At 38.2% G+C, this 25,763-nt stretch overlaps 1 protein-coding gene across 4 annotated transcripts in view; it reads left to right on the top strand.

Moving 5' to 3' along the window:
• LOC129242940 (3-phosphoinositide-dependent protein kinase 1) overlaps window positions 1–25,763 on the top strand; it is a 51,693-nt gene that overhangs the window by 15,431 nt on the left and 10,499 nt on the right. For 2 of the 4 annotated variants that reach the window (XM_054879892.1, XM_054879891.1), the window contains 2 exons: window positions 11,889–12,312; window positions 12,386–12,766. In XM_054879892.1, the coding sequence (XP_054735867.1) occupies window positions 11,889–12,312; window positions 12,386–12,766 (805 nt within the window). Of the gene's footprint in view, window positions 1–5,426; window positions 5,722–6,121; window positions 6,269–11,888; window positions 12,313–12,385; window positions 12,767–25,763 lie in introns of those variants that run through there. The other 2 variants (XM_054879893.1, XM_054879894.1) reach the window with 2 other exon arrangements.

Genomic DNA, 25,763 nt, shown 5'->3' on the forward strand with positions numbered 1-25,763 from the left:
TATATTTTTAAAAGCATTTTCTCCCTGATGTAAATGAATATATAGTGAGGTATTCGAATAGTAAGGTATTCGAATAGTGAGAGAATAGTAAACTATTCGAATAGTAAGGTATTCGAATAGTAAACTATTCGAATAGTGAGGTATTCGAATAGTAAGGTATTCGAATAATGAACTATTCGAATTATTTGAAACGAATAGTATTATTCGTTTTATTCGAATAATGTTTATTCGAATATTATTCGAAAATAATCCCACCCCTAATATGCACGCATCCATGTTATGTACCCGTCATTTCGTTTCGATTTTGTAGTATTATTCTGTTTATTTGCACAAATTCATATCTACGTACGTCATTTGTTATCGTTTCGATGAAAGCCAAAGTAAATATTCATACACACGCATACATCTCAATTCTCTATTTACGTCTTATTAAGTTTGATATTTACAAACACATACAAACATAAGTACGCACCTTGAAAGACAGCTGTGTATCAAATAAGTGCTTATATTATCATTATAAATAATTGCAAATGTTTCATAAACATACATGCATACATATATTTAAATTTTTAACCAACTTATTTATTTACTGTTATATTTTCGCAGCTAATATTTATTTTATTTACCCCCAATTCGCTAGTAGGTGCAACTTGACGTTGACGGTAGACACCTTAACTTCCCCGTGCCCTTTTTATGGCATTTTCTGTTGTGTTTCTAGCGTTCGCTGATGCTGTTATTGCCATAGTGCGGGGATACATAAATAACCCGAAAAATATGTATATATATTATTACCTATTCTCTATCTATACTCTTCTGCTTGCGCCCTTTACAGGCTATTTAATTTGTTTTTGTTGTAACTAGTACACTCACTGGTGGCATTGTAAGCTCAGCTCACATACACACCCCTGTAGCTGTATATATGCATACACTTTTATTATTTTAATGGCGTCTGCGCCGCAAGTACATTATTTATGGTTGCCCTTTTACAATTTCGTTTTGTATTTACACTTCTCCCTTTTCGATTTCCTCCTTCCGATGCTCCCTTTCAGCCTTAATGCTGCGCACTCTCTGCAGTGTAAACTTGTTCTTGTTTCTCTGTTTTGTTCTGTACTTCGCATCCGATGCCTTCTCATTCTTGCTGTGGCAAAGAAAAATATATACACACACACACTCACACATGTCTTCATGATCCCATTTCGTTTTGTTTGTCCTCGTTTGTCTCCTCGCCCCGTTCACTCGTGGCGCCCATCAATGACGACGACGACGCGTCCCCCTAGACTGTAAGCAACAAGAAGGTGTCCGGGGGAAAAAGAAATAGCAGCTGCAGCAGGGCGGTGCAGGCAGCTATTACAACACTGGCAGCTGGTGCAGCTAATGTAAACAGTCCCTTCGCTCCCACCACGCCTCTGTAACTTCAGAGTAGCTTCAAAAACGTTTCGCTTTATTCTATGACGGTTGCTGCGCGCCCCGCACCGCGCACCGCTTGCCTTTCAATATTTTTTGCTGTAACTTTTTGTCTGTCTGCGCTATTCTGCTGTGCTCGGCTTTTGTTGTTATTCAATATCTGTTAGCATTTTGTTTTTGTTGATTGCCATTGCTGCTACAACTAAGTTTCGGTTTCAGTTGATTTAATTTCAGTTTCTGTTTCTCTATATCGAAATCGCTTCCAATGCCTTTTTGTTTTGATGGAACTTTTTTACACCATTTACTCCAGTTTTTTATCCCGCCGCCAATTCGTCTTTTCCGCTGGCTGGTTATATCTGACAAAATGGGGTTGTAATTCATTGCTGTTTATGCCATATTCCAATACAGTGTCGGACAGAACGCATTGAACTGCTACGTAGTCATAATTTGGATCAGTCCGTATCTTTTTGAACTTGAGCGACTCCGAGCCATTTGATCCAAGTGTTTTGGAAAAAAATCAAGTTTTTTGTTCAAAATTATTGGGAAACTATTTTTGCCTCGCCGTTTGAGAAAAGATGGAAAAGAAAAACTAATCAAACTTATTAATGATTTGCGTTAAGCTTTTGATTTTATTGTGTTTTTATTGAAAGTTTGAAATATTCAAACAAATGATTGGATATTCTTATTTGGTCGTTTTGAGCACAATATTACGGTTTGGTGGAAAATTCCAAATTTCTGCAAAAAACAAAGCACACAAAATTGAAAATGTTCTGTGTGTATACAACTGACAACAAATAACTGCAGTTTTCATATCTTTCTGTGATAATCTATGATTTCTATCCATCATTTTTGTGTAATTCTTCAAGTCTTTTCATATTAGTTGAGTGCAGATACCTAGTTCAAGAAGTCTTGTCCTACAATGCATGTATCTACATATGTGTGTATGAAAGATTTTGCTCAATTTAGTTCATCTTCGTCTTTTTATTTTTGTCTAATTTTCCTCGTGCTTCTTGCGTTAGATAGAGTAGTTGGTTGAGGGGGGCCAGTCCGAGTGGGTGTAGTGTCGAGTGAGGTTTTGCTTTTAAAAATCTCAAATCATCGTTCAGATTGCCTATTCTTTCAATGAATTCAATTTGAATGCCAACGTCATTCATTGTTCGGTTCGCATTCGCTTTATTTAGTCTTTTCACCATTTTCGATTTCGTTTATAATTTATACTTCCTCATTGGTGGTCTCAGCAATCGTCAACTCAAACTACCGCGAGTATTTCGAGCGCAGACGGCATAGAAATTTACAAGTTTACAAATAAACAAATACGCATAGAAATTTAGATGTGCCTGTATCTAAGTGCAAATGGAATAAAGGCCCAGTAGGATCCTCTTTCAAGTCAGGTTGGATGGCCTTAATATTTCTCTGTATGTACTCATATATATACATATGTATGCACATCAATGAATGCATACCCCGCAGTAAACGTGGCTAGTTCAGAACAAACGATTTCACTAAACTTCGGTGTTGGTCACTGGTTTTGCGCCAACCCACTTTTCTTGTAATCAACTGGCGAATTTAACGTTAAGATGTCCTTGAAAGAAGGCAATTGCCCGCCTCTACTACATTGCTAATGCTGATATACAGTCCAATCGTGATAGTCCGACACATACGGGACCGACTCGTTGTCGGATTATCAAATATTCCGGACTACCGAAGGTTCCATTTAATGACACGAAAAGACAGAAAAAAATCACATCAACACCGTCAGAAATCGCGAGAGAACTGGCGTCGTTCAAATTTAATGACAAATACGTTGTGACCGGGAAACAAAACACAATCCCCTCTGCTGCTCTGCTACGACTGATTAAAATAAAATAATGCCAATTGCATCCATAGACGTTATGAGGTTGTCGGATTACCGAACGTGTCGGATTAAGAAATGTCGGACTATCACGATTGTACTGTACTATCAAACTCTCTAGTGCCATTGCTCAATGCACTTTACTCTACGAGTATGTAATAAATCAACTACCTCAAAAATGGCTACATACCAAACACTTCGCTAATTCAAATAATACCTTAATTTAAATTTAGCAAATTTTTATTTTATAATAAAATCAATATTTATCAAGTTAAAACATAACGTAAAATAAATCATAACAATTAGTATTGAAAATGGATCTCATGTAATTTATATGAACGAACGTCAAAGTGCCCTGCATCTTTGTTGTTGTCTTGTTTGCTTGCTTACATTCTCATTAATCTCCATATAGCTGCGATAATTGAAAAAAATCAGTTCAACTGTCCCCGCTTTGCGTTACCTTTCGCTAGAAATGTAGTTAGTTGCTGTATTCGCTAGTTTCGTCGTTAGCTATACAGTGACAATTGACACTTCTGCCACTGGCGGGTATTTACATACATATGCAAGAATTGTTATTTTGCATTTTAAAGTGTCTGATGTCTAGATGTTTGTATACATGGCATTGCAGATGTCTGATTACCGCCAGTTCATTATTTTGTTCCCACAACCATTGCAAGTGGGTTGTGTTTTTGTTTTGCTTAAATTTTTCTTCTTGTTTGAGCGGAGAAGTTAGAGCAGAGCATGATCCAGTTGTATTATGCCAGCTTAAGGGGTAACGGTGCATCCAACGATGCAACGTAAACATTTTCTCTCATTTTGAAAATACAAGTCAAATAAATACCCATACACATATGCATAAGTACGCGTATAAAAATTAATCAGAGAATGTAGTGCTCCATTTTCGTTAGCAAGCTTTCCGCAGCTAACTTGGGTGATTTTCTGTTTCCGTAAACAGCTTTGAGGTTGTTTGGCTGCAACGTCATGTTTTCGTTGGCAAAAATTTTTATTGGCTTGTTGCAATTTTGAGAAGGTTAATTGAGAGCAACAAAAGGAACACAAATAAAAAATCGAAAGCAAAAATGAATAAAAAAAAGTATCAGAGGCATTTCATTTGAAAGTCAGTACACGTACACGTATGTATACACATACATATGTATGTACATATACATATATATATATATAAATACATGAGTGCCTCCAACAGTTGCGTGTAACCCAACCCACCCAACCTGCCCTCTTGCCATCTACGCGCACACTAATGCATACATTCATATAGTAGTATGTATGTACATACATACTCGTATAAAGTTAACATTCCAAACTAGACGACTTGAAAACAAGTGTAGCTAGCTGCCATTGAATGTTTGTTGATGGCGCAATCCATTAAGTTCGTCAACATTACTTAAGCTCTCTAGCTTTTGATCTCTCTCTCTCACTCTCTCTCTCGTAGAGCAAACTTGCAGGCCAATACAAAAATAACTAATTTTTTTTATGCCGTATTGACGACGATATGCTCTCCCAAAAGCTATCTGCTCAATAGGCCCACCGTGCTGGCGCTACGCTCTCCAATTATGAGGCTCACTTGCTAGCGTTGGGAGAATTCGAAGATTTCCTCGTTTTGGACGTCATTGCATGTCCGCTCGATATGGCCTCGGGTAACGGTCAAGCATTGTTTGACAAGAACTTTATATGTGTGCGTGTCGGCTGATTGACGCTAATATCTAAAATTTTTGATTTTCATCATTCAAAAGCCGACAACAAGTATGTGTGACACGACGACACCCGACTGCACTAACACACACAAAGCTCAGTCAAGCATGCTGGACCGTCTCCCGAGGCTAATAGTTGCTCGCCTTGTACACCTATTACACATTTTTCGCCTTTGGCAGTTTTTGTCGTAACATAGTATGTTGGTGTGTGAAAATATGTGCATGGGGCGCCACAAGATTGAGAACAGCCGAAGTATGAATGTACGACGAATGTGGAGCGGAAGAGCGTGCGCCGCTGTATGTATGTGTATGTTCGTAATGGGATAGCTTTAGCAGTAGAGAGATCGGGTCTCGCACAGCTTCAGCAAATCGTATGTCGTGCCCACGTCGTACTGCTTATGCGGTTACGAATGCTTCTATTTTTTGATTCTTGATTAGTTTGTGTGGCGTTTTTGTCGAGACAAATATGTTTCTGAATTAATATAAAGGTGCGCGGACAAATATTGTACAGTGTTAAAAGAGAGAAAAGAAACCAAGAAATTGTGTATAATATATTTTAGCTAAAGTTTCTATATATATAAGTAAATAATATAAAAAATTGTAATTTGCAAAAATTCAGCAACAAGTTTATCGAGTTAAAAAATAGAATAATTAAAAACAACGAATAAAAGAGATTTTTAATGAGAAAAGGGCTGCAGTGCGATAAAAAAGTGTGCTTCTAATTTTTTGGTTGCGGATAAACGAAAAAAAGAAAAGGTGATTTTTCGCAATTCTTGCTATTGATTTTTTCTCTTTTTGTTGGTGGCGCTACCTTGGGCGACTGCGGCAAACTTGAAAACGTATATTCTCGGGGGCAGAACGTTCCGTTAGCTAATCGAACGAAAACGAAAAATACAAGAGGCAGAAAGTTCTCGAAAAATGACTTACTGATTTATTTAGTATTACAAATTGCGAAAAACCATCGAGTGATTCCTTTCAAATATTTAAAAAAAAAAAACTATTTTTAATTTGTATCTTCACAAATTTTTCACAGGGATTTCGTAGCTCTGGTCGGCGTCTCGTCCCTTCTTTCTTTGCAGTAAACATCATTTGCGCTCATTCGTAGATTTTTTGGCATTTAATACTACAAATTGGAATTGTCGCTTATACACCCTTTGCTGGGTGTTTGGCCGAACTCCACCTCTTCTTTGTGATGTGCGTCTTGATGTTTTCGCATAAATAGAGGGTCCTACAGCCTTATGCCGCCTCCGAACGGAAGATAGGAGCTATTTCATGGCAGATATGCACTCGGAGGTTGAAAAAGGTATTTCTACCATTTAGTGTTTCTTGTCCGTTCGGTTACGGCGGCCATCCAATCACAATACGCAAATCAAAAATGCCTATACGCTGTTGTATAAAGATTAAGCATTTTTATTTGACGCACTTGGAAAAACGTAGAGTAGATAAACGCCAAAATAACGAATAGTAGTTGAGGTGAAAAAAAGAAGCGGTGTCGTCAGCAGAGAAGCCAGTTGTACTCATAGTTGTATCAAAACATTGGTTTTCTACATTATAATACATTACCTTATGGCTTTGCTTACCAAACACAAACTTATGTCTGTACATAAACACATTTGATATGCATACATATCCGCCTGAAATACACTACGCGTTTACTATCGCTAAACTACTCTTTGTTCTTCTATGCATACCTCTGGATATTACCACTAATCAAAACTGCCGCGAATACCTCACGGCTTTCCTCGCTTTATTACCCTACCTTCCGCCCTAATACGACACTTTGTTTTGGAATTCGTGCGCAAAGCGTCCAACGGCAGTGACTGTCTGCCTAACTCACCCACTGCCCCTGTGCCCGTCACTGGCTACAGCGCTCTCAACGAATTTCATTGTGCGTACGAGTCATTCTCCCCCTTCCCAAATCATGCCTAACAATTCTCCTAATGCGTGCCGTCACTCCTCGTCAACAAAACATCTAAAACCCAACCGGTGGGGGAATGGGAAATAGTCTGTACAAAGTTCTTGGCTTTACAATCGTGGCTCTAGTGCTTGTGTTCGAACGTAAGCACAATGCTCTCTTAGCTAATATTTTGGGCAGTATGCGGGTTAGTGTTTATGGTAGGCAGTGCGTAGAGTTGTCAATTACTCGGAGCGAACAAAAAGCGTTGTATTGGTTGAAAGAAGAAGAGATGAATTGAGGGGGTGGTGTGCGAAAAATAAATCGTTAAATTCTACGCAGACAATAACACTAATAAAACTGGAGAGCAGAGAGCGTGTGTGTGAGAGAATATGCGTGCAATTATACCAACAAAACAAACTCTGTAGAGCGAAAATTGCAAATTGAACTCGACATGGAATTCACAAACTGATGGAATGTATGAATTCTACTGTTTATTTGCTTTTTAAGGTAGAGGCAGAGAAACATCGATGTTTGCTGCCTCCAATGTTTATAATATCGATTGATCTGAAAAACAAAAAAATGTTTCGTTAATGTATGTTTTTGCAAATGAAATAAAGCAAACAGATAACGTTATTCCTGATTAAATTTAGAAAACATAAAATTTTTATTCATTGAGATTAACGTAAACACACATACATACTAAACAAGAGATCAAATGTTTTTTATGCTTTGAAAAATGTATGTGCTGCCGAAAATGGTCAACCTGCGGCGTTTAACAAAAATGCAAAAACATCGATAGTGCCATATAAAATAGAAAATAAACTCAAACAACTGTCTAACGAAAATAAATAAGTGTTTTTATTTACAATAACAAAAATTAAAAAAGTGCAGCAGTTGATACTTAAAGCGAAGAGTGTAAATATTGAAAAAAAAAAAATTGGTCTCTTATCTGGTATGTGCCACAAAGTTTCTTGTAGTAATTTTGTTCACCTGTGTTGGTTTGTGAAAGTGAAGAAAATGAAAAAGTTAAAATATTTCATTAATTTACATTTTAATTTGATTTTTTGCCGAACTCTTCCCGCAAAGAGCCCGCTTTATTTTCTTTGTGTTCCATTCGCTTTGTGCTTCACATGCTGATTAATTCCTCTTCGGCTTTCTTTTAATAAAAATTCCTATTTTGCGTGTTGCATCAGTAATCAAAGCAAAGCGCCAACTGCAAAAGTCAAAAACAAGCAAACAACGTTCCACTGCAAGCAAAAATCGGTCGGTGTCGGTTGGCGTAAATGGAAACGCTGTAACTTCATGTTTGATTCAGTTTTTTTTTCTAAGATGCCTGTGTTTGGTGGGTGCAAATCGCACATAGCAGATGTTCGGAAGTATTTTATGTACGAGTATATGGAGGAAAATGCTTAACATGGTATAAAAAAAAAAGAAAAAATTGTCAAAAATCAACGCACCTTATTTTACTAAAATTGAATGGACCATAAAACTGCCAACTAGAAGTGTTCCAATTAAAAAGTTACATTTTTTTATTACATTTGATAAGTTAGTATAACTTGCTATGAAATATTTTTTCTGGTGTTTATGATGACATTTGTCCAAAAATTGGTGCGCTCCTCCTCACCTCAGCAATGGTGTTTGAGGTTGTTGCAAGCAGCTAAATCTTCACCAAAGATGTCTCTTACAAAATTTGCAAAATTTGTGATAGTAATCAATATGTGTATATTCCTTGCCCTTCGCTAGTGCTCGTGCATGTAAACATGCCGAGCGTAGGCAGTGATGAAAACACTAACACACACACATTTGAAATTGCGCCCCCGTTTCAACACAAATACCCGATTGCTACACACATTCCTGCCTGCCCCATTTCGCCAATTGGGGTTTGTTTTGAAATTGGACTTTCTGTTTTTTTTTTTTTTAAATAGTCAATTGGCGTACCGACGGTTTGGTTTGTGACATTAGACGCGCCACTCGTTTAACACTTCGGCAACGCACACGACAACCATAAAGCAGATTAATTTTAATTTTATTTAAATGTCACTTTTGTCTAGACATTAACGACAGCATCACCAACAAACACAATTTTGGTGCCAATAAAATAAATGTATGTATGTATATATGTAGTATATAGTACAACGGTAAAAACAAAAGCGTACATATGTACTTGCATTAAGGTGGAACAATTGAAGTATTATATGTGATTTAAATGCATGTCTGATATCCAGTTATACAGATCGTTCTTAGCATAAATTATCGCGCTCAATCAGTAGTCAATTTCTAGTCTGAGTCTGTCAGTTTTACATTGAAAAAATCTAAATCTACATTACCATTTCGTATTTTAGACTTTTCTGCAGATCTATAGTTCCGCATGCGCATTTTCGGTTCGCAGATTTATTCTGGTCTTCTTTGGCAAAGAAACAAAAAATGGAGCACCCTAATGCACATTATCGTACATATACATACATATCCAAGTGAAAAATAATAATTGAATGTTTGCATTGGCTTATTTATTAAATAAGTATCTGTCGTACGCGATTGAGTTTGCTGTTGTTGTTATGGTTCTGTGTGGGCGTTAAGACTTTCGCTTGTTGTGAAGGTGTTGGCGTGGAAACAATTTTCAAAACTGTTGCACAAAATTCTGCTCGCCATAATCCACTACGCCACACAGGAACAAAAAACGAAAAATAAATAAGTGAAATTACAAAAGTTAACGCATACATTTTTCGCGTTCATGGTAAGCATGTGTGAATGTGTGATTGAAAGGTTATCCGATGAATGGTCCAAGAGAGACATTCTCTTATTTAATTTGTGTTTAAAATAAATTCGAAAATGTAGTTTGAATTTTGAAAAATTGATTTTTAGTGTAAGTACTTCAAAAAAATATCACTATTTCGGTATACTGTACATACATATGCACCACATGTACGTACATACATATGTATGTATACGTTTATTCTGATCGGCAATGATTCTCGCTTTGCATGTGTAAAATACCTTTGAAATATGGTATGTACCCGGCCGCCAGTCATTGACGTTGTTGCTGCGAGTCTGCCATTTCCATTTGTCTGCGGCATTTATGCATTTTTCAAATATTTTCCCGTTAAATATAAATGCTGCTAAATATATCAGCAGAAAAGGAAATTAAATAATCGCTGTATGCACATGCTCACAATGAAAAGTGAAATTTGAGCACGAGCACCCAGCGGAGATCGGCGAACAACAAATTAGGAGGTGTATAGTATTTAAGCACAAAATTTTAGATTTTGAATAATACACAAAGAATTGTGAGTAATTGCTAAGTGTGAAAATCGTAAAACTGGTAGTGGGCAATGAGAGTATAATACGAAAAATTATAAGTAAGAAGTAATGTGCAAAAACAAAAACTGTAATCTCGTGTGACCAAATATTTAGTGTATTTTATTACGGTTGATGGTTCGTTTCACTAACACCGCAGCTGAAGTGATCGCTTATCAATGGCCACAACTAAGCCAGTTAAATGCAGTTATAGCAGCGCACGAATGAAGATTTACCCCTTATAATCTGAAAATGATTAGGGCATGGCTGCGCTCATATGTATGAATGCGTGTGTAGGTGTGCAACTCATAAGATTACCTCGACTTCAGAGAGAATTCAGAGAGTAGAGTGCGTTGAAGAAGTGTCTGTATTTGTTAACGAACTAATAATTTGTTCCAAATATCTGCGCTAGATACGATGTCACGTTAAGTCCGCAATGGGGCCGTGCTCACCGCTCACCTCTCACCTATACATGTATGCTGTATGTGCGTGTGTAGTGAATAAGAGTGCATGTACATATGTATGTAAGTAATCTTTAAATTCTCGATCTGAAAAAACTGTATTCCAACAAAACCCACCATGTAATGATCGTCTAAGGGATATGCGCTAAGAGCAGACTCCGGTGTAATTGAAGTTAAAAACGCGAGAGTAAGCAACGCCTAGTTGTGTATTATTTCATTTAGAAAATCGTTTTGTGTTCAATTCCACATCGTGCGGTCAACTGGAAAATGTATTTTTTCTTTTCTCAAACTTGGTTTTTTTTTCGTGGCTTGATTTTTTCTCATGTTATACACACACACATACCTCCATATGAATGTATATGTGGACATAAACACAAACAAACGTACATACGTACATATGTAGTTCGCACTAATTGGCTTAAACGACGCTCACTGTAAAGAAAATGAACCAGCGATCATAACTGGAGCGTATAGTCTCGAATATGTTGGGCGTTGCTAATATTTAGCATTTGTGAATTTATCTTTAACCGACTTTCCATTGTGAAGCGGCTATAAAAGTAAGGCGGAACGGTCCATTATTGCGCGCGATTTAGTTATATTAAGTCTGTATTCGAAGGGAAACCATATGAAACCCATTAAATGCGTAAATGTGCTCAAATCTTACTTCTATTTATACCAGCACAACGCCACCACCTTTACCGACAGCACAAGTTGAAATTATATTCAAACAAAACATCTGACCACCCTTTCTCTCAATAAAAAATACAATTTGCCGCACCACTACGCGCTTGTTCAGGTGTTGTGCATTGTTGTTTGTTCCGAATGTACTCGTTTAGATCTTAGAATCAAAAAGCCAGTTGTGGTGAATGAACTCTTGTAAACGGATCTTTGAACCCGAGTATGATTTATGATATACCCGTCCGGTTTCTGTTCCCACTTTGTTTTTTTTTTTTTTTTTTTTTTTTTCATGATCTTCGCCATATTCACGTCATTCGCTTTATGCGCTTTATTCCTTTACTACATTCTCTTTTCCAGCATCTTATTCGTAACAATTACATGCACAAAGGTACATATGCATGTATATGTACGCTCTATATTTAAAAAAATATCAGTAAATCTACTCAGTTTCTCCTCAGTCCGATTTTTGAACAATCAGCACTTTTAGTTGATTAGGAATATTGATCAATTTACTATTGTTATTTTTTTGTGTTTGATATAAAGCGAAAAAATTCAATATTTAATACAATTTTTCCTCCTTCCATATTTAACAGATAAACGGTCAACAGCAACAACAAATTCTGTCGCCGTGCAGCACGATGCCAGCGATGCCAAAAGAAAAGGCTACCGCAGTATCGTTGAATGAGAATAATTTTAGTGAATTGAAATTGAAAGAGTTGGCTACTAGCGCTACCGTTGCTGCCACCGCCATGGCCACAACAGCGGCAAGTCGCATGCAACAGCATACGTCAAACACCCCCACGCACCATCTTCCCGCTACAGTACAGACTCCAACATCGCTGCCTCCAGCGGTACAACAACAGACAATGCCCCAACAGCATCGGTCACAACGCCAAACACAACAACAGCAGCAGCCACAGTCCCGCAACAGTGTTTGTGGCTGTGGCATTGCCTCGACCATACCGGAGACAGTGGGCAGCATAAATCATGGCAGCAGCAGTAAATATTTAACCAATGGTAAGTTTGAGTGCTATGGAAAGTCTGGGTTCTATTGGTTTTATTGAATTTTGAATTTGTTTGCCAACTGCAGGACATTCATCACCTTTGGCCGCCGCTGTTGCTGCTGCACAGCAAAATGGTGCCACATCACCGCAACACACACCGACATGTTGTCGATATCAACAACAGCAGCCACATAATGGTTACATTGGTGAACAACAGTCACTACGCACAAACAATGGACTTGCAGGTGGTGGTGCAGCTGCACCCACCACCGCCATCAATATCGCCTCGGCTTCCACACTCTCTGCAACGTCCCCAGCCTGTGCCTCAACGTCCCCCACAAATAACGTGGCTGTAACTCCGCCAAAGAAATCGCCAAACGACTACATCTTTGGCAAGTACATTGGCGAGGGCAGCTTCAGCAATGTGTACCTCGCAGTGGATGTGCACACGAAGCGTGAATTTGCAAGTAAGTGTGAACAAATAATTATATGCCCTATTTTTTTGAGCCAGAAGATGTATAAACACGCTAACGCGCAACATATTATAACCTATGTATGTATGTATGTGAGCACATTTGCATGTGACATCACTCAGCACAGGGCGTATTCAACGTGATTGTCAGCAGAAGCAAATAATAAAACAACGCGAGGTACAAAAAATTCCAAAATAAACCATTTTAAGCAGCGACTCGTTGACAAACACGGAGCGAAAATATTCTGAATGGGATTTTTCCATCTCTACAACGCTTGTTAGCTTGTTTGTTTGCGCATGGCGCCAGCAAAGCGGTGCTGTACAAGAACATAAACAAATTCAACGCTACAGCGTTTAACGGAGGTAAAATGCCAAAATTGACAAAAATAAGCAAACAAAGAACTGACAGCAGCGGCAAGTACATATGCACCGCCGACATATGAAATTGTAATATAATATCCACTTGCCTTTAGTGCAATTAGAGAGAAACATGCGCTAGTCTGAATTCAGCATTGGCTTTTGCTGCCGACTAATATCTAATATGAGCGCTAGTGGGGCCAATTAGTGAGGAATGTGGGCAGTTGGGCTGTTGTTAGCAGCAGCGGCAGTGGCAGCAAACACCTGACCAAGTGCTAATTGTGTGTTTTTTTGGCGCTAACCAACCATCAACGTCATCTACTGGTTATGAATGTATGTATAGTATATTTGCATATGCATATTCGTATGCGCTAAATGCCATGGTGGCATTAACATTCTTGCTATGGACAAGGAATGCCTGCCACTAAAGATCGCTGCACAACTAATAACTCGCTAAATCTGCGTGGCCTTATGTTATTATTCATTTAGTTTTTCAAGTCGTCAGCAGTTTTACTTCATCATATAATTTGGCTCTATTTTAATTCTAACGGAATCTTATCTGAATTTCGTTAATCTACAGAAGGTCTTCGCTGCTCTTTGTGCTGTGTGTGAACCACTCCATGTGTTGTTTACCCTTTGTTTTCACTGTGGGTTTTCCCCATTGACGTTTAAAACGACTCGCACTCTGTCAAGCAGCTGAGCGATCATGACACATTGACTAAAATTCGCGAAATTAAATACATGCATACTAAAGACAGACATTGGGCTATGTTATTTATAACTTTTTATGATTTTATAACTACCGCACGCGCTTTTTTATCTATTTCTCTCGCTGTCGCTTTGCTGCTGTGATTTTAATGCTGGCTCGTATTTTCCCGCTTGTGTTGGAATTTGTGCTGACGTCTGATTTAGCATTTGGCTTGTGAGCAGTAAACAGCCGGGAGTCAATCGAAAGTTACGTTTGTGACATTAGAAAGTACTAAATGCTCGCGAGTTGTTTCCCTCAACTTAGTAGGGGCTTTTGCATATTCGCTAATACATATTAAACAAGCTCACAGCTTTGATAGCTATTTGATTTTATACTTGCGAAATTTGATAAAGCAGCGTGTTGTTATTGTTTCATCACATTTCACTCCTGCCTCCTTCCTCTCCCTTCACGTCAAGTCCATTCATGCATATGTATATGTATACATATGTAAGTATGTGCATACGAGCGCCGAGCAATACGTGGAATATGAATTGCTTTGTTGGTGTTGCTGCTGTTATTCACAAATAAAATTGTTTACTTCAATTAACACACGGCACGAGAAAAATTAGCCATCCCCGCAAACGGGTGATGCGGCTAATGGTAGGGGCTTACGCGGCAATAATAGGCAGTCAACAGTCGTCGACAAGTGGCAGTCAGTCATTCGTTGAAGTGCGAAGAAAGTATCGGCGACGAAAATGATACGATTTATGTAGTTTATTTAACGGGTGATTTTTCAGAGGTGTTAAACTTGCAAAATGTTTTCATTTAACTTGTTTTTGACATTTCTTATTTCTACTTGTAGCCGGACAACGTTCAAAAATTGTTCTATTTTTTATTTGTCATATTCTGTTCACTGCAAAGGCTCGGCTCACTTGTATCCAACGATTTTTTTGAACCTCTGGTTGTTATAATTTCCAATCAGGTTTCATCGTTGGTGCATACTCGTTCAGAATCGAACTGAATCAACATTGCCAGCAATAGCGATCATAAATACGAGAAAATTTGCAAGCTAATACCGCCAAGGTATTGGCCAGTCGGTGTGTTTGTGTTGTATCTGATACAACAATTCTATACCTCTAAAAACACATTCGTTATATCAATATGTACGTAGATATACCTATGTATATATTTATGCAGGTCTGTTTTTTTAAAGTTGTAAACACAATAACAATGTCAAAGTACGGATCTGTTATCAAATCGTAGGCAGTTTGTAATTATCTCTAGCTGACGCACATACATGCATATACAAACACACGTACAACACATATGTATGTACACATAGTATTTTTGTTTATAATTTCATTTTGTTTGCTTGCCCTTACATATACTTATAATTTTCTCATATGTGTTTATTGTTTTTAATTCATCTTTATTTTTATGTGTAAATAATTTCATTGAATACTTTTGTGTTTGCTCGACTCCCTCCAACTTATTTCACTTCACTGCATGGTTTCCTCATATCAATGACAGCCATGTGCACACATATGCATATGTGTGTAAACATACTACAATACGTACATATATGCATGCATAAATACCTACAATAAGTTACAAGTCATTGCTGTTTTCCATGCGTTACTCTACTCTTACGCTCCCGGCGCTCCTCTTAGCTATTCACTTGAAATATTGCTGCTTACAATGATAATTGTTGAAATGTCGACACGTGTAAGCCGTAAAATTTTTGTTTTTACACTCCGCTGTTCCTCTGATTGTGTTGCCTCTCATTCTCTCTCCTATTCTCTTTCGTGAATCTTCAATGCCGTGTTTTGTATTCTACTCCACAATATTTTAAACTGGTCGTTGCTCCGGATTTTTTTTCCTAACGGTCTGCATCGTCAACAATTTTAGTGATATTTTGTTTTTTACTTATTATCCCCAATTCATGTGCTGCTCATTCTTCATATATACATACATATATACATATCATAGGTATGTATGTAATACATGCCAGTGTTTGCCTACTTTTTATTGTGGTTAACATTTTTTTCTTTGATAGTCACTTATTTTGGCACTTAACACATTTAGGCTCTTTGATTTACTCCGACATTTGATTTTTATAATAAATAAAATAATAATGTCATTTAGTCAACGGCACTTCCAGAAGTATTAAATATTTTATTAACTCGAAAGTTTTCGTGGGACTATATAAATGTGTGATTTTTATTTCCCTCATACCTTTGGTCGCAAAACTCTGACTTCGACAGATTCCTTTATATAGATATACTAGCTTTAACCCGCGGCCCCGCTCTCATAGGAGTAGTTTTGAGGGATTTAGGATATGTATATAAAAGAATTACAAACAATAATTTCATAGAAAATAATTTTTTATTAATAACCATAATATTACAATACCCGGCATCCGTTGATATGCCTCGTTGAATAAAATCAAAAGAACCAATCAGAAAAATATCAAGCAAAATTATTTTTATAAATTTTCTATCTCAAACCGTTTTTGAACTTTGCATTTGGGTCATAGTTGAACAGCTTATGCGGATTATGAAGTCTAGAATGTGCTATAAATAGTGGGAAATAGGAAAAACTAAGATTTTTTAAATTAAATTTAAGCAAATATTCGATTATTAGTGACGAATGAGAGTGGTGGCGCGGCCTGGGGGCTGTAGGGAGGGAGTTCCATCATAAAAACATGCCTATAACCTTCATTGGGTGAAAATATGAATGTATAAAAATGTTTACGTCATTTGGTGTTGTCGTTTCGTAGTGATGCGCGGACAACGTACAGACATTCACCTTTATAGTATAGATTTGTGCCTACTTATTCATATGTAAAAAGATTTAGAATCGATTAGAATTGTACCCATGTGATTAAAACTCCAGCACAATTAGCCGATCTCAATATCGTTGAGAATTTATGCAGTGTTTTTCAGCGAAATATAAGAAAACATACATAAGCAACCGATAGGGCTTAGAAAAGGCTTTGCAAGAGGAGTGAGAGAAAATAATACCGGAATATACCAAAAAACTTTCAGTCTCGGCTAAGATCAGTTTCAAAACACTAAGGCTACCCTACAAAATATTAATTAATAAAAATCTCCACATCAAAATAAGCTGTGAAATCGTTTCGGCTTTAATTGTCTCTGTTGTAAATGTTCTTAAATGAAAGTTACTTTGAATTTATTTGTTGGTGTTCATAATTCAAATAAATGTGTTTTTGAATGCACATTTCAGTTTTTTGTTTTTTCAAACATTTTTAACTTGTAAAAAAATATCGTTACATTTTCTTTGAAATAAATCACCACACGAAATAGCTGCGAGTCACTGTATGTAAGAATAAGAGTTGTGCCGCTGTGGTTCAAATTGTGTCTCTTTCACTGGTATAATGGCCAGCTGTTTAGTTTTTTCGTCAAATCGTGAATTCAAATTTTCGGCTTGAGAAGTTGCTGGATATTTCGGTGGGACGCGCTGGATTTGACTCTGTTTTGCTGACTTACGTGTCGTCATGCAAGTACGCATGGTGTGAATTGAAGCATGTACATACATATGTATGTAAGCTATACATACTTACATTGCACAAACACATAAACTTATTTGTTTTTGTTTTGTTAAAACGCGGTACGTTAATTCGTTCCCTTTGCATTCTCTCTCTCTCTTAAGCTCTTTTAGATTGTCACTGATTTGCTTGTTTAATGCTCAGAGTGTAGCAGCAATTTTGAAATTTACAAACTTGATCTAAACTTAACTCTAAATTCAATCGACGCAGGTTGTACTTGGTATAACTGTTTCAACCCCAGAAAAGTAAACCCGTTTGATGTGATATTACAGGAAAACCTCGTAAATTTTACGACCACTTACTTTTATATATGGTTAAAAAATATATAATTTCTCGTAAAACTCCATGCATGCAATTCCATTTTACATTTCTTTTTATTGGTTCAGAAAATTTCGAAATTCTTAGTACACTTATTGCAAGTCTAGCACGATGTTCAGAGCGAAATTGTTGCTTTGGTTAAAATGAACTCGCAAAACGTTTCTATCGTTAACTTATTTATTTGCCTCTTTGTAGCTTTCGTCATTCGCGGCTGCGTTGTTACATCGGATATTTTTGCCGATTTAAAATAAATATATTGCGGCTCGAAGCGCTGCCCTTTAATAATAAAAAGGCGCTTTGAGCTGTTAATAGCTTCTTTATCAGTATTTTATTAACTTATTTTAAGTTCCTCCACAGCAGCAAAATGTTGTATGTAAATTTACTCGACTATTTTTCTGAAAACACAAACTTATCTGCAGTTCATGAATTTTGAGCTTATATTGTGAGAAAACAAACATATACACCACCAAAAAACCCCCCTCGGCCCAGTGACTGACGTACACCGATGACAATAACTACGTCGACGACAACGTCGGCAGCGACGGAGCTAAGTTGTTTCGAGCGTACACGCGGTGAGCAGCCGGTTTCAATTTGCTGATACCTAAGTGTATGGGACGTCCTATGGATCAGAAGATGACGTGCACTTTGACGTCGTTGTGTGTTCTTCTGACGTACATACCTACATAGTATTTAAGTACGTAGCGTACACTTGTTTTGTCACATGATAAGCGTTGAGCTTTGTTCAGTCAACGCAAGTAGATAAATTGTTTGTTGGCTGGGCGTAGTTGGGTGCGTGCTTCTGACTGCCTGGTTGCAGAAAAATCAAGAAAAATATTCGATTGGAATATCCGCAAACCGTTGTTTACATATGTGCATGTATGTATGTGCATATTTCGCATGTATGTACATATTCCATCGTGAGGGGGAATATAGAGTAGGCAAACATATGGTGGATCGTATATGGAGGCGCATAAATATACATACATACATATGTGTATGTATGTATTACGGCACATATTTTATTAACTTCTTTAGTTGCATGCGTATGTATGTGGCTTGCTAATCATGCGTTCCTCAACTCTCATATGTTCCGTAGTGTCTGTTTGTATATTCGTAATTGTGAATATCTTAATTCTTAGAACGCCCTTATCGCTGGTTGCAACACGTGTTGCTGCCTGCATCTCCTCTTGCACACGACTGCAATGATTTTCCCGCCATTTCAGCTGCATGATTTTATGAATCCTCAACCACTACACACGCAAGGATGTGTGTGTGTACAAGAATGTTGTAATGCTTTAATTTCTTCTATTTCGCCTCTTCTCTTTGCCACTTAATTTTCTTTTCTTGCGCATTTGAATTCCAACCAGTTTGTGGACACTGGTCCGTTGGCACTGCGCTCACTGGTTTATCTACCAGAGTCTTCTTTTTTGCTTTCTGTCTACTGCGTTTTACCTCATTCTTACGGTTGACTTGGTAACTATGTATCCGTCTGCTCATTTTGTGTTTATAAGCCGTTGGACCGCCCACTGTCCTAAGTAGTGCCCCCCGCGCAGCTGCAAGTTATTTCAGAGAAATTCCAGATGAGTTTGCATTATTCTCACCGATTTTCTTCCATCAGCGTCGTGTGTGTTTTATGTTTTCAATTCGAAAAATTGAAAAACGATTCGTATAAATCATGTCACTGGTGCGTACTCCGGGCAGTGATATTCCGACAGCAGTTGGTTGCTTGTCTGCTTTTTTATTTGTGGCAACTGTACGCATTTTACATTCATAGTTGTTACATGATGCAGCAGACAAAACGGCTGTAATTGCTCATTGCTCCTGGCTTGTGATGAATTGGCAAAAGCATCGTGAAGGGGTGATCACGGTAAAGCGATTTTACGCGCTTCTTTGCTTTTCCCTTATATCTCCAATCTGCGATTCTGTATCAGCCCTATGTTTGTACAAATGAAGTGTCTTGCTGCCTTACAAATGACAGAAAAATCACTTAAATCTACTTTGCGGTGGGAATTTCCACTCGAAGTGATGTGTTGCATGAGTTAAAATAATATTTTTGTATTTTTTTGTGCCTGTATGCACGCGTGTGCGCTTTTATGCCCCCAATTTCGACTCGCAGTGCGATTCAGCTTGTTTGTGAAATTTAATACAGACGTTGCTCGAACTTTGTTCCTCACCAACGAATTGAAATTTGTGTCATTAACCTTTCGATGTCGTTTAAAACTTCTCCAGCGCTACTGGTTGCGTTGTTTTGTTTTACTGCTGCTCGGCTGTATTACTTCTGTTTATTATCCTTTTGACGTTTTCATTAGTTGTGACTTTTTTTTCCCATCAAGCACTCGAAAGGCCGTGACTGCGTGTCTGTTTTATGCTCTCAATTTTTCATAATCATATTTCATGCTCGCATGTAGTAGTAAGTGTGTACACACCTAGACGTACATGTCATGCGTTTTAAGGACAAAGAAAGAGGTTTTTTGCCTTTGTCCAGCGGTCAAGAGCATACCTGGCTGTTCATCATCATATTTGCCTCTCCCACAACAACACAATGTCTCTGCTTCGATGTTCGGTGGCTCGTCTGGAGTGCGCGCAATACTGGCTATCAATATGTTTCACTTAACCTTAGGATTGGCGGGCATTGCCAACAGCTGCGTTTACCAATGCAAAGAACGACAGCTGTTTTAAGTCGCTACGGTGAAAATTGTCCAAGTCGTCACTTTCCGGCTCCTTGCTTCGTCTATTCATTGGTTCATCGGTATGCCCTTCATTTCTCATTTGTTTGATGACAACAGCAACAAAAAAATTATGTACACACACAGCAATAAAGTTTGTTGCTTTTGTACACTTTGATATCAGTGAAATGAAATAACCTTCGATTTTGAGTTTACTTAAATTCGTGTCTCATTCGCACTCGATGGATAAGAAGCAGAGCGGGAGAACAGTAGAACGGAAGCAACAGCAGCACCAACACCAACACCAACTGCAACAACAACGAAGTGATGTTTAGGCATTAAAAATCCTTTGCGTGCAGTCAATATGACGCCCAAAGGGCAATAAACTCAGCAACGTGTTCGAACAACACCAACACCAAGACAACTAGATAGAGAAGAAACGAAAGGGAAATTAACAAATGAAAAAAACGAAAAAATTATGAGTCACGGTTTTAGTAACATTTTCGGTAGACGAAAAGAAAGAGGAAACGCGTTCAGCAACGCGGGAAAGCAACAAAAGTAAACGTGTGTGCGTGCGTTCGTGCGTGTGCATGCGTATTGGCGGTAAATTTGGGGTGCCGTTGACGTACATACGACTATCGCTGCCATAACTAAGGACACGGGGGGAATATAGGGAGTGCTCAGTTGCCAAAGTAATTGGCATTATTTTTCTGGTGCTGCCAATAAGTTTGTTTATTTGATTTGAAATAATTTTCGCCATGTTGTCAGCCTTTACTTTGAGACTTTTTGTTAATGTCTGACAGCCCACATGGTATGGCCGCTAGAAAAAATACGTTGAAGTGAAAAATTGGTTGCTTATTGTGTATGGCGCATTGATCATGTGTTTTTGGTTTGTATGGCGCCTTTTGGTCGAAAGCTGAAAACGCCGCTTTGTCTCTTGATAATGTTTAGTACACGCTGCGCTCCAATGACAGATACATAAATGCAAGACTGCAGCGCACAATATTTTTTCAGCCCACGCATACACAGTTTCCACATTTCACTAGATGGCACATGGCTAATTTTGTGCTTCACAACACAGCCTGCTTCTTGACACCCATCTCAATTTTATATCTCAAATGAGAAGCTATTTTCCAAATTTTTTATTACACCTTCCCTATTCCGAATTATCTACCTCCATAGCCGTTATATACGTACATATGTTTATTCTTAGCAATTCCATTGAGAGTAAATTGTAGTCTTACGCCTCCTCATAGAAACTCGACCTCATCCCACATATAGTGCATACTAACGAACTTAAAAACTAAAGCTTTGGGAAATTTGTTCATGGTACTGCCAGCAGTAGGGGGGAAAAACAAGAACAAAATTAGCTGTGTTTAGTAACTAAAAATAGTGTAATGTGTGATTGCAATACAATAAATAGATTTATTTCGTCAGCCCTAACAACAGGCTAAAACGTTGACTAATAGTTGTATTGGCCTGAATTAGCATCGGCGACGGAAACGTAATATTTTTCACGGCCCTTTGCCACATTCGCTTACGCTTAGGACTCATTTTTATTATCTGAACTATTATTTAGGGGTAATATGACATGACAGCTATTGTACAGTTAATATTTTTCTTACTTAACTTCCCGTTTATAATTGTCTGAGAGTGAGAACTGGGTTGTTAAAATGGTTGGAAATCAGTTGTTCACCTCCGTAGTTGTGTCGGGTGTCCGGAGCTCACACTAAAGTGAAAAATAAGCCATACGTATGAAACTTGCACCCGAACACTGTTGGTGGTCCTTACGCAAGCACAAATATATATATAATTTTCCCCTTTTTCCGTACTCGTATACACTTTTTACGCGTATCTTTTTTGCATTAAGCATACATACGTACATGTATATGTATGTAGAGGGCAAGTGCCTGCTTAGTGATGAGTGTGACATTGGCATTACTGTTCGACGCTTTCCGCTACGCGCCGACTATTTATGGCGTGGACTCTTGCAGGCAGCTAAATTTAACTCACAGATATATTTCAAATTATTACTACCGCTACTGTTTCCGTACTTATGCGCATAGGTGCACATACATATAAATGTGATGGATGGACCACCCACTTGCATATTCCTCGGTGATTACCTGCTCCAGTTCCTATTGTTAATTAGCGGAAGCTTACGACTCCCCGCAGAGTTTCAAACAACAACAAAAAAAAAAACATTTTTTCCTGTAACTCTTGGTAGAATGCATATGTATGTGTGTGGCCCAAATGCGCCGAATTTGAATAAAACGCCATTAATAAATCGCTTTTTTCCCCTTAGCTGGGGGTGATGAATTATTTGGTTGATGTTGAATTATTTGAAAAAGTTGGTTGGTTGTATTTGTTGTAAAATTCTGTAAAAATAGCAACATTTTAAATTTTTCTGCAATTTTATGAGAGCTTTTAAAACAATTTCCGCATTCTTGTACGAGTATTTTCTAATAACCTGCCCGTCTTAGTCTTGATATGTCTTTTGGCTCTTGGAACCGATTGAGTCTTATATGCATTTTCACCGTGCGCATACGATCATCATCCATGCCATCCATGCTGTTCCTTGCATTGTGTTGGTGATTATTTATTGAGTGTAATGGCGGCGGATGCATACACACACACAGGCCTGTAGCTGGCATTACCGGTGAACAGTTTGCGATTTATATGGCGCAGAGCTACGCTCGAGTGTTGCTTATGTTTACTGGCTTGGTGGCTGTTGCAAGTTTAATGGCATTATTTCTAGCAGAAGTAGCTGCTTACTTAACGTCTCCACAAAAAGCGACGCGCGTGCGCAACCAAAAGTTGTCGGATTGCATTCCATTGCGAATGACAGCAACTCGGTTTTTATTGCTCTTGCGCTTGCCGTTCTCGTTGTTTTTGTCGCTTCGCTGTTCTTGCTCTTGCTTGCTGCTGATGCTGATGCCGATGTTGTGGCAGCGGGATGCTGCTGTTGGAGCTTGGAACTTGGACAGAGCGTACGTCTCTTGCACGCCCGTTGATTACTTGCAACCTCACCTGGTTAGCCGTTTTTTTGTTTGATTTGTTTACTTCTCATTCTCGTTTTTCCATACCTCTCATCGTTTTGTATACACATACATATGTAAGTATACATATATGTTCATGCATATACATATATTTTATATTTGTGTGTATCGATATGCAAGCCAAAGATGCAATTCGCTTGGCGCGAATTCTATTGAGGGCATTCTCCCCTCTTTACAGATTACTGATGGCACTGCTTGTGGCTGCACCGAAATGGCGCTCAGCAATAATTTTAAATTTTTCGTTTGTTTAATTAGATTTGCCCAAGACAGGTCGTGTGAGAAATGGTTCCATAATGCCTGATCAGCGTGGATAATAAATCGCTTTTGCAAAATATTTTTAAACGATTTTTGACCCGAACAAGTGCATATTTTTTTTTTTTTGCTTGCTAAACAAGCTCACTCTTGGTTTTTGTAGTTTGTAGCATTTTTTTTTCACGTATGCCAATCGCCAAATGCAAATGACCTCAATAATGACGTTCTCTTTGCTTTTATTGTAACAGCTGAGAGCAGCCGAAAACAGCTGTCAATGCAACAATAAATGACAAAAAACAAGTGAGTGATCGACCGCCAGCAGTTGTTTGCTTGACTGGTATCGCAGGGCGCAAGGCAACTGCAATGCACAGGTAGGCGGTGATCCACTAGGACGGTCGACTCTGCATTTCTGCTTTTGTTCTATTTTATTTTTTTTTTCCTGTCTGTTTGGCGAACGGTAGTGCCCCTCCAATATTTACTGATTTTGTTTTGTATGCGAAAGCTGCTGCATTATTGGTTTCTCACTATTCTACTGCCCGGCGGTAAGCATGTTTTTTATTACTTTCCTACGCCTTAGTTTGTTTCGTTTGGGAGCGCAATCTGATATTTACACTCAACAAGTTATTTTTAACACTGATATCTGATGACTTGACGTGTCAAGTGATATGCTGAAATGCAAAAATGATTGTTTTTGTTGTAATAATATAAAACATTACCCAAAAATTGCCGGAGAATGTTGCTGAATTGGCATTCCACGCGCCAGCGAGGCCTACATTCCAACACGTGGGCGACGCTGCGCTGCTGAGGTCGCTGGTAATTTGCAAGGTAAGAGAGCCATGCACTGGAGAATTCCTTGCAATATACAATTTGACAATACCTCAATTGCCCGTTCGCTCAGCTGCCTAACTGCCTAACATGGAGTATATTTGCTTACAACCTTCTTCACTCCCCGCCTTCTAATTGGTGTTTTGTCGCATTCGTGCGCACTTTTTGTGTTCTTAAAACAGCACAGAACCAGCCAACATAGGAGTTCAAGGTTACTTAGTATAATCTGGTTGGTCGTTCATTAACCGCATGACAGCCTGACTGTTTGTTGACTGCTCGCTTCTGCAAGTTATCGTTGCGACTTATGTATGTACGAGCGATTGCGAGCGAGAGCAGAACATAAAGTAGCTGGCAGGTTGGCCGGCCTTAAAAGAATAAACCGTCGCGCCGCGGCGACCGTCTCGCCTAGTATACATTGAGAATATTAAAACATTGCGATCACACAGAAAAAACCATGGGCAGACGATATTCGTAGTTCGGCGGAATTAGCCAGTAAAGCCGCTGCTACCTTTTTTGAAAACAAAAGCAGAGTAAAAAAAGTTTCATACATGAAATTTGTGGGGAGGGAGGAAAACAATAAACGAAATAAAAATAAAAATAGACCCCTAAAAGACATATAAAAATAAACACAACAACAACAAAGCGGCAATAATAAAACAACTGTCTGATGCTCCCGTAAAGTAAACAGCAAAATAAAATTCCATAAGAGCGAAATGACGAAGAGTTTGAACCTTTCCATACAACCAAACTGTGGGGCAGTCAGTCAGCACCGGCACATCTCGGCACAAGGGGGTAACGAACGACAATGTTGTTGGTGAGCTTTGCCTTTGCGTGCTAAACGGTCGGTGTGTTTTTCAAGAGGTCTTGCTGACGATGTTGTTGACTTTTTGGATCCAGTTTCGTAACAAAGTAACAAAAGTTGCACTTATAGGGAGAATGCAGTGCTGGCACATAAAAAGGGCCGAAATGAAATATCTTGAATCGTGTGGAATGAATTATTTTGGAGGAGTAGCATTAGAGTTTGATGTTAATTAAAGAAAGAATCCAATGGTTATCTGCTAAGTTTAGTTATTCAAACAATCGATTTTTAAAACAGCAAAATATTGTCGTCCAAAAAAAATGAAAAATTATTAAACATATGTACATTTGAATGGTGCGATTAATTTTAGTAATAAGCCGTGAGTGGCCAACAAAGGTCATTGATGTTAACAACAAGAACACGCCATCTCATGCTTGCACTGATAAGAAAAATGTTGGAA

The sequence above is a fragment of the Anastrepha obliqua genome, chromosome 3 (genome assembly GCF_027943255.1).
Source record: "Anastrepha obliqua isolate idAnaObli1 chromosome 3, idAnaObli1_1.0, whole genome shotgun sequence".
Classification (NCBI taxonomy): domain Eukaryota; kingdom Metazoa; phylum Arthropoda; class Insecta; order Diptera; family Tephritidae; genus Anastrepha; species Anastrepha obliqua.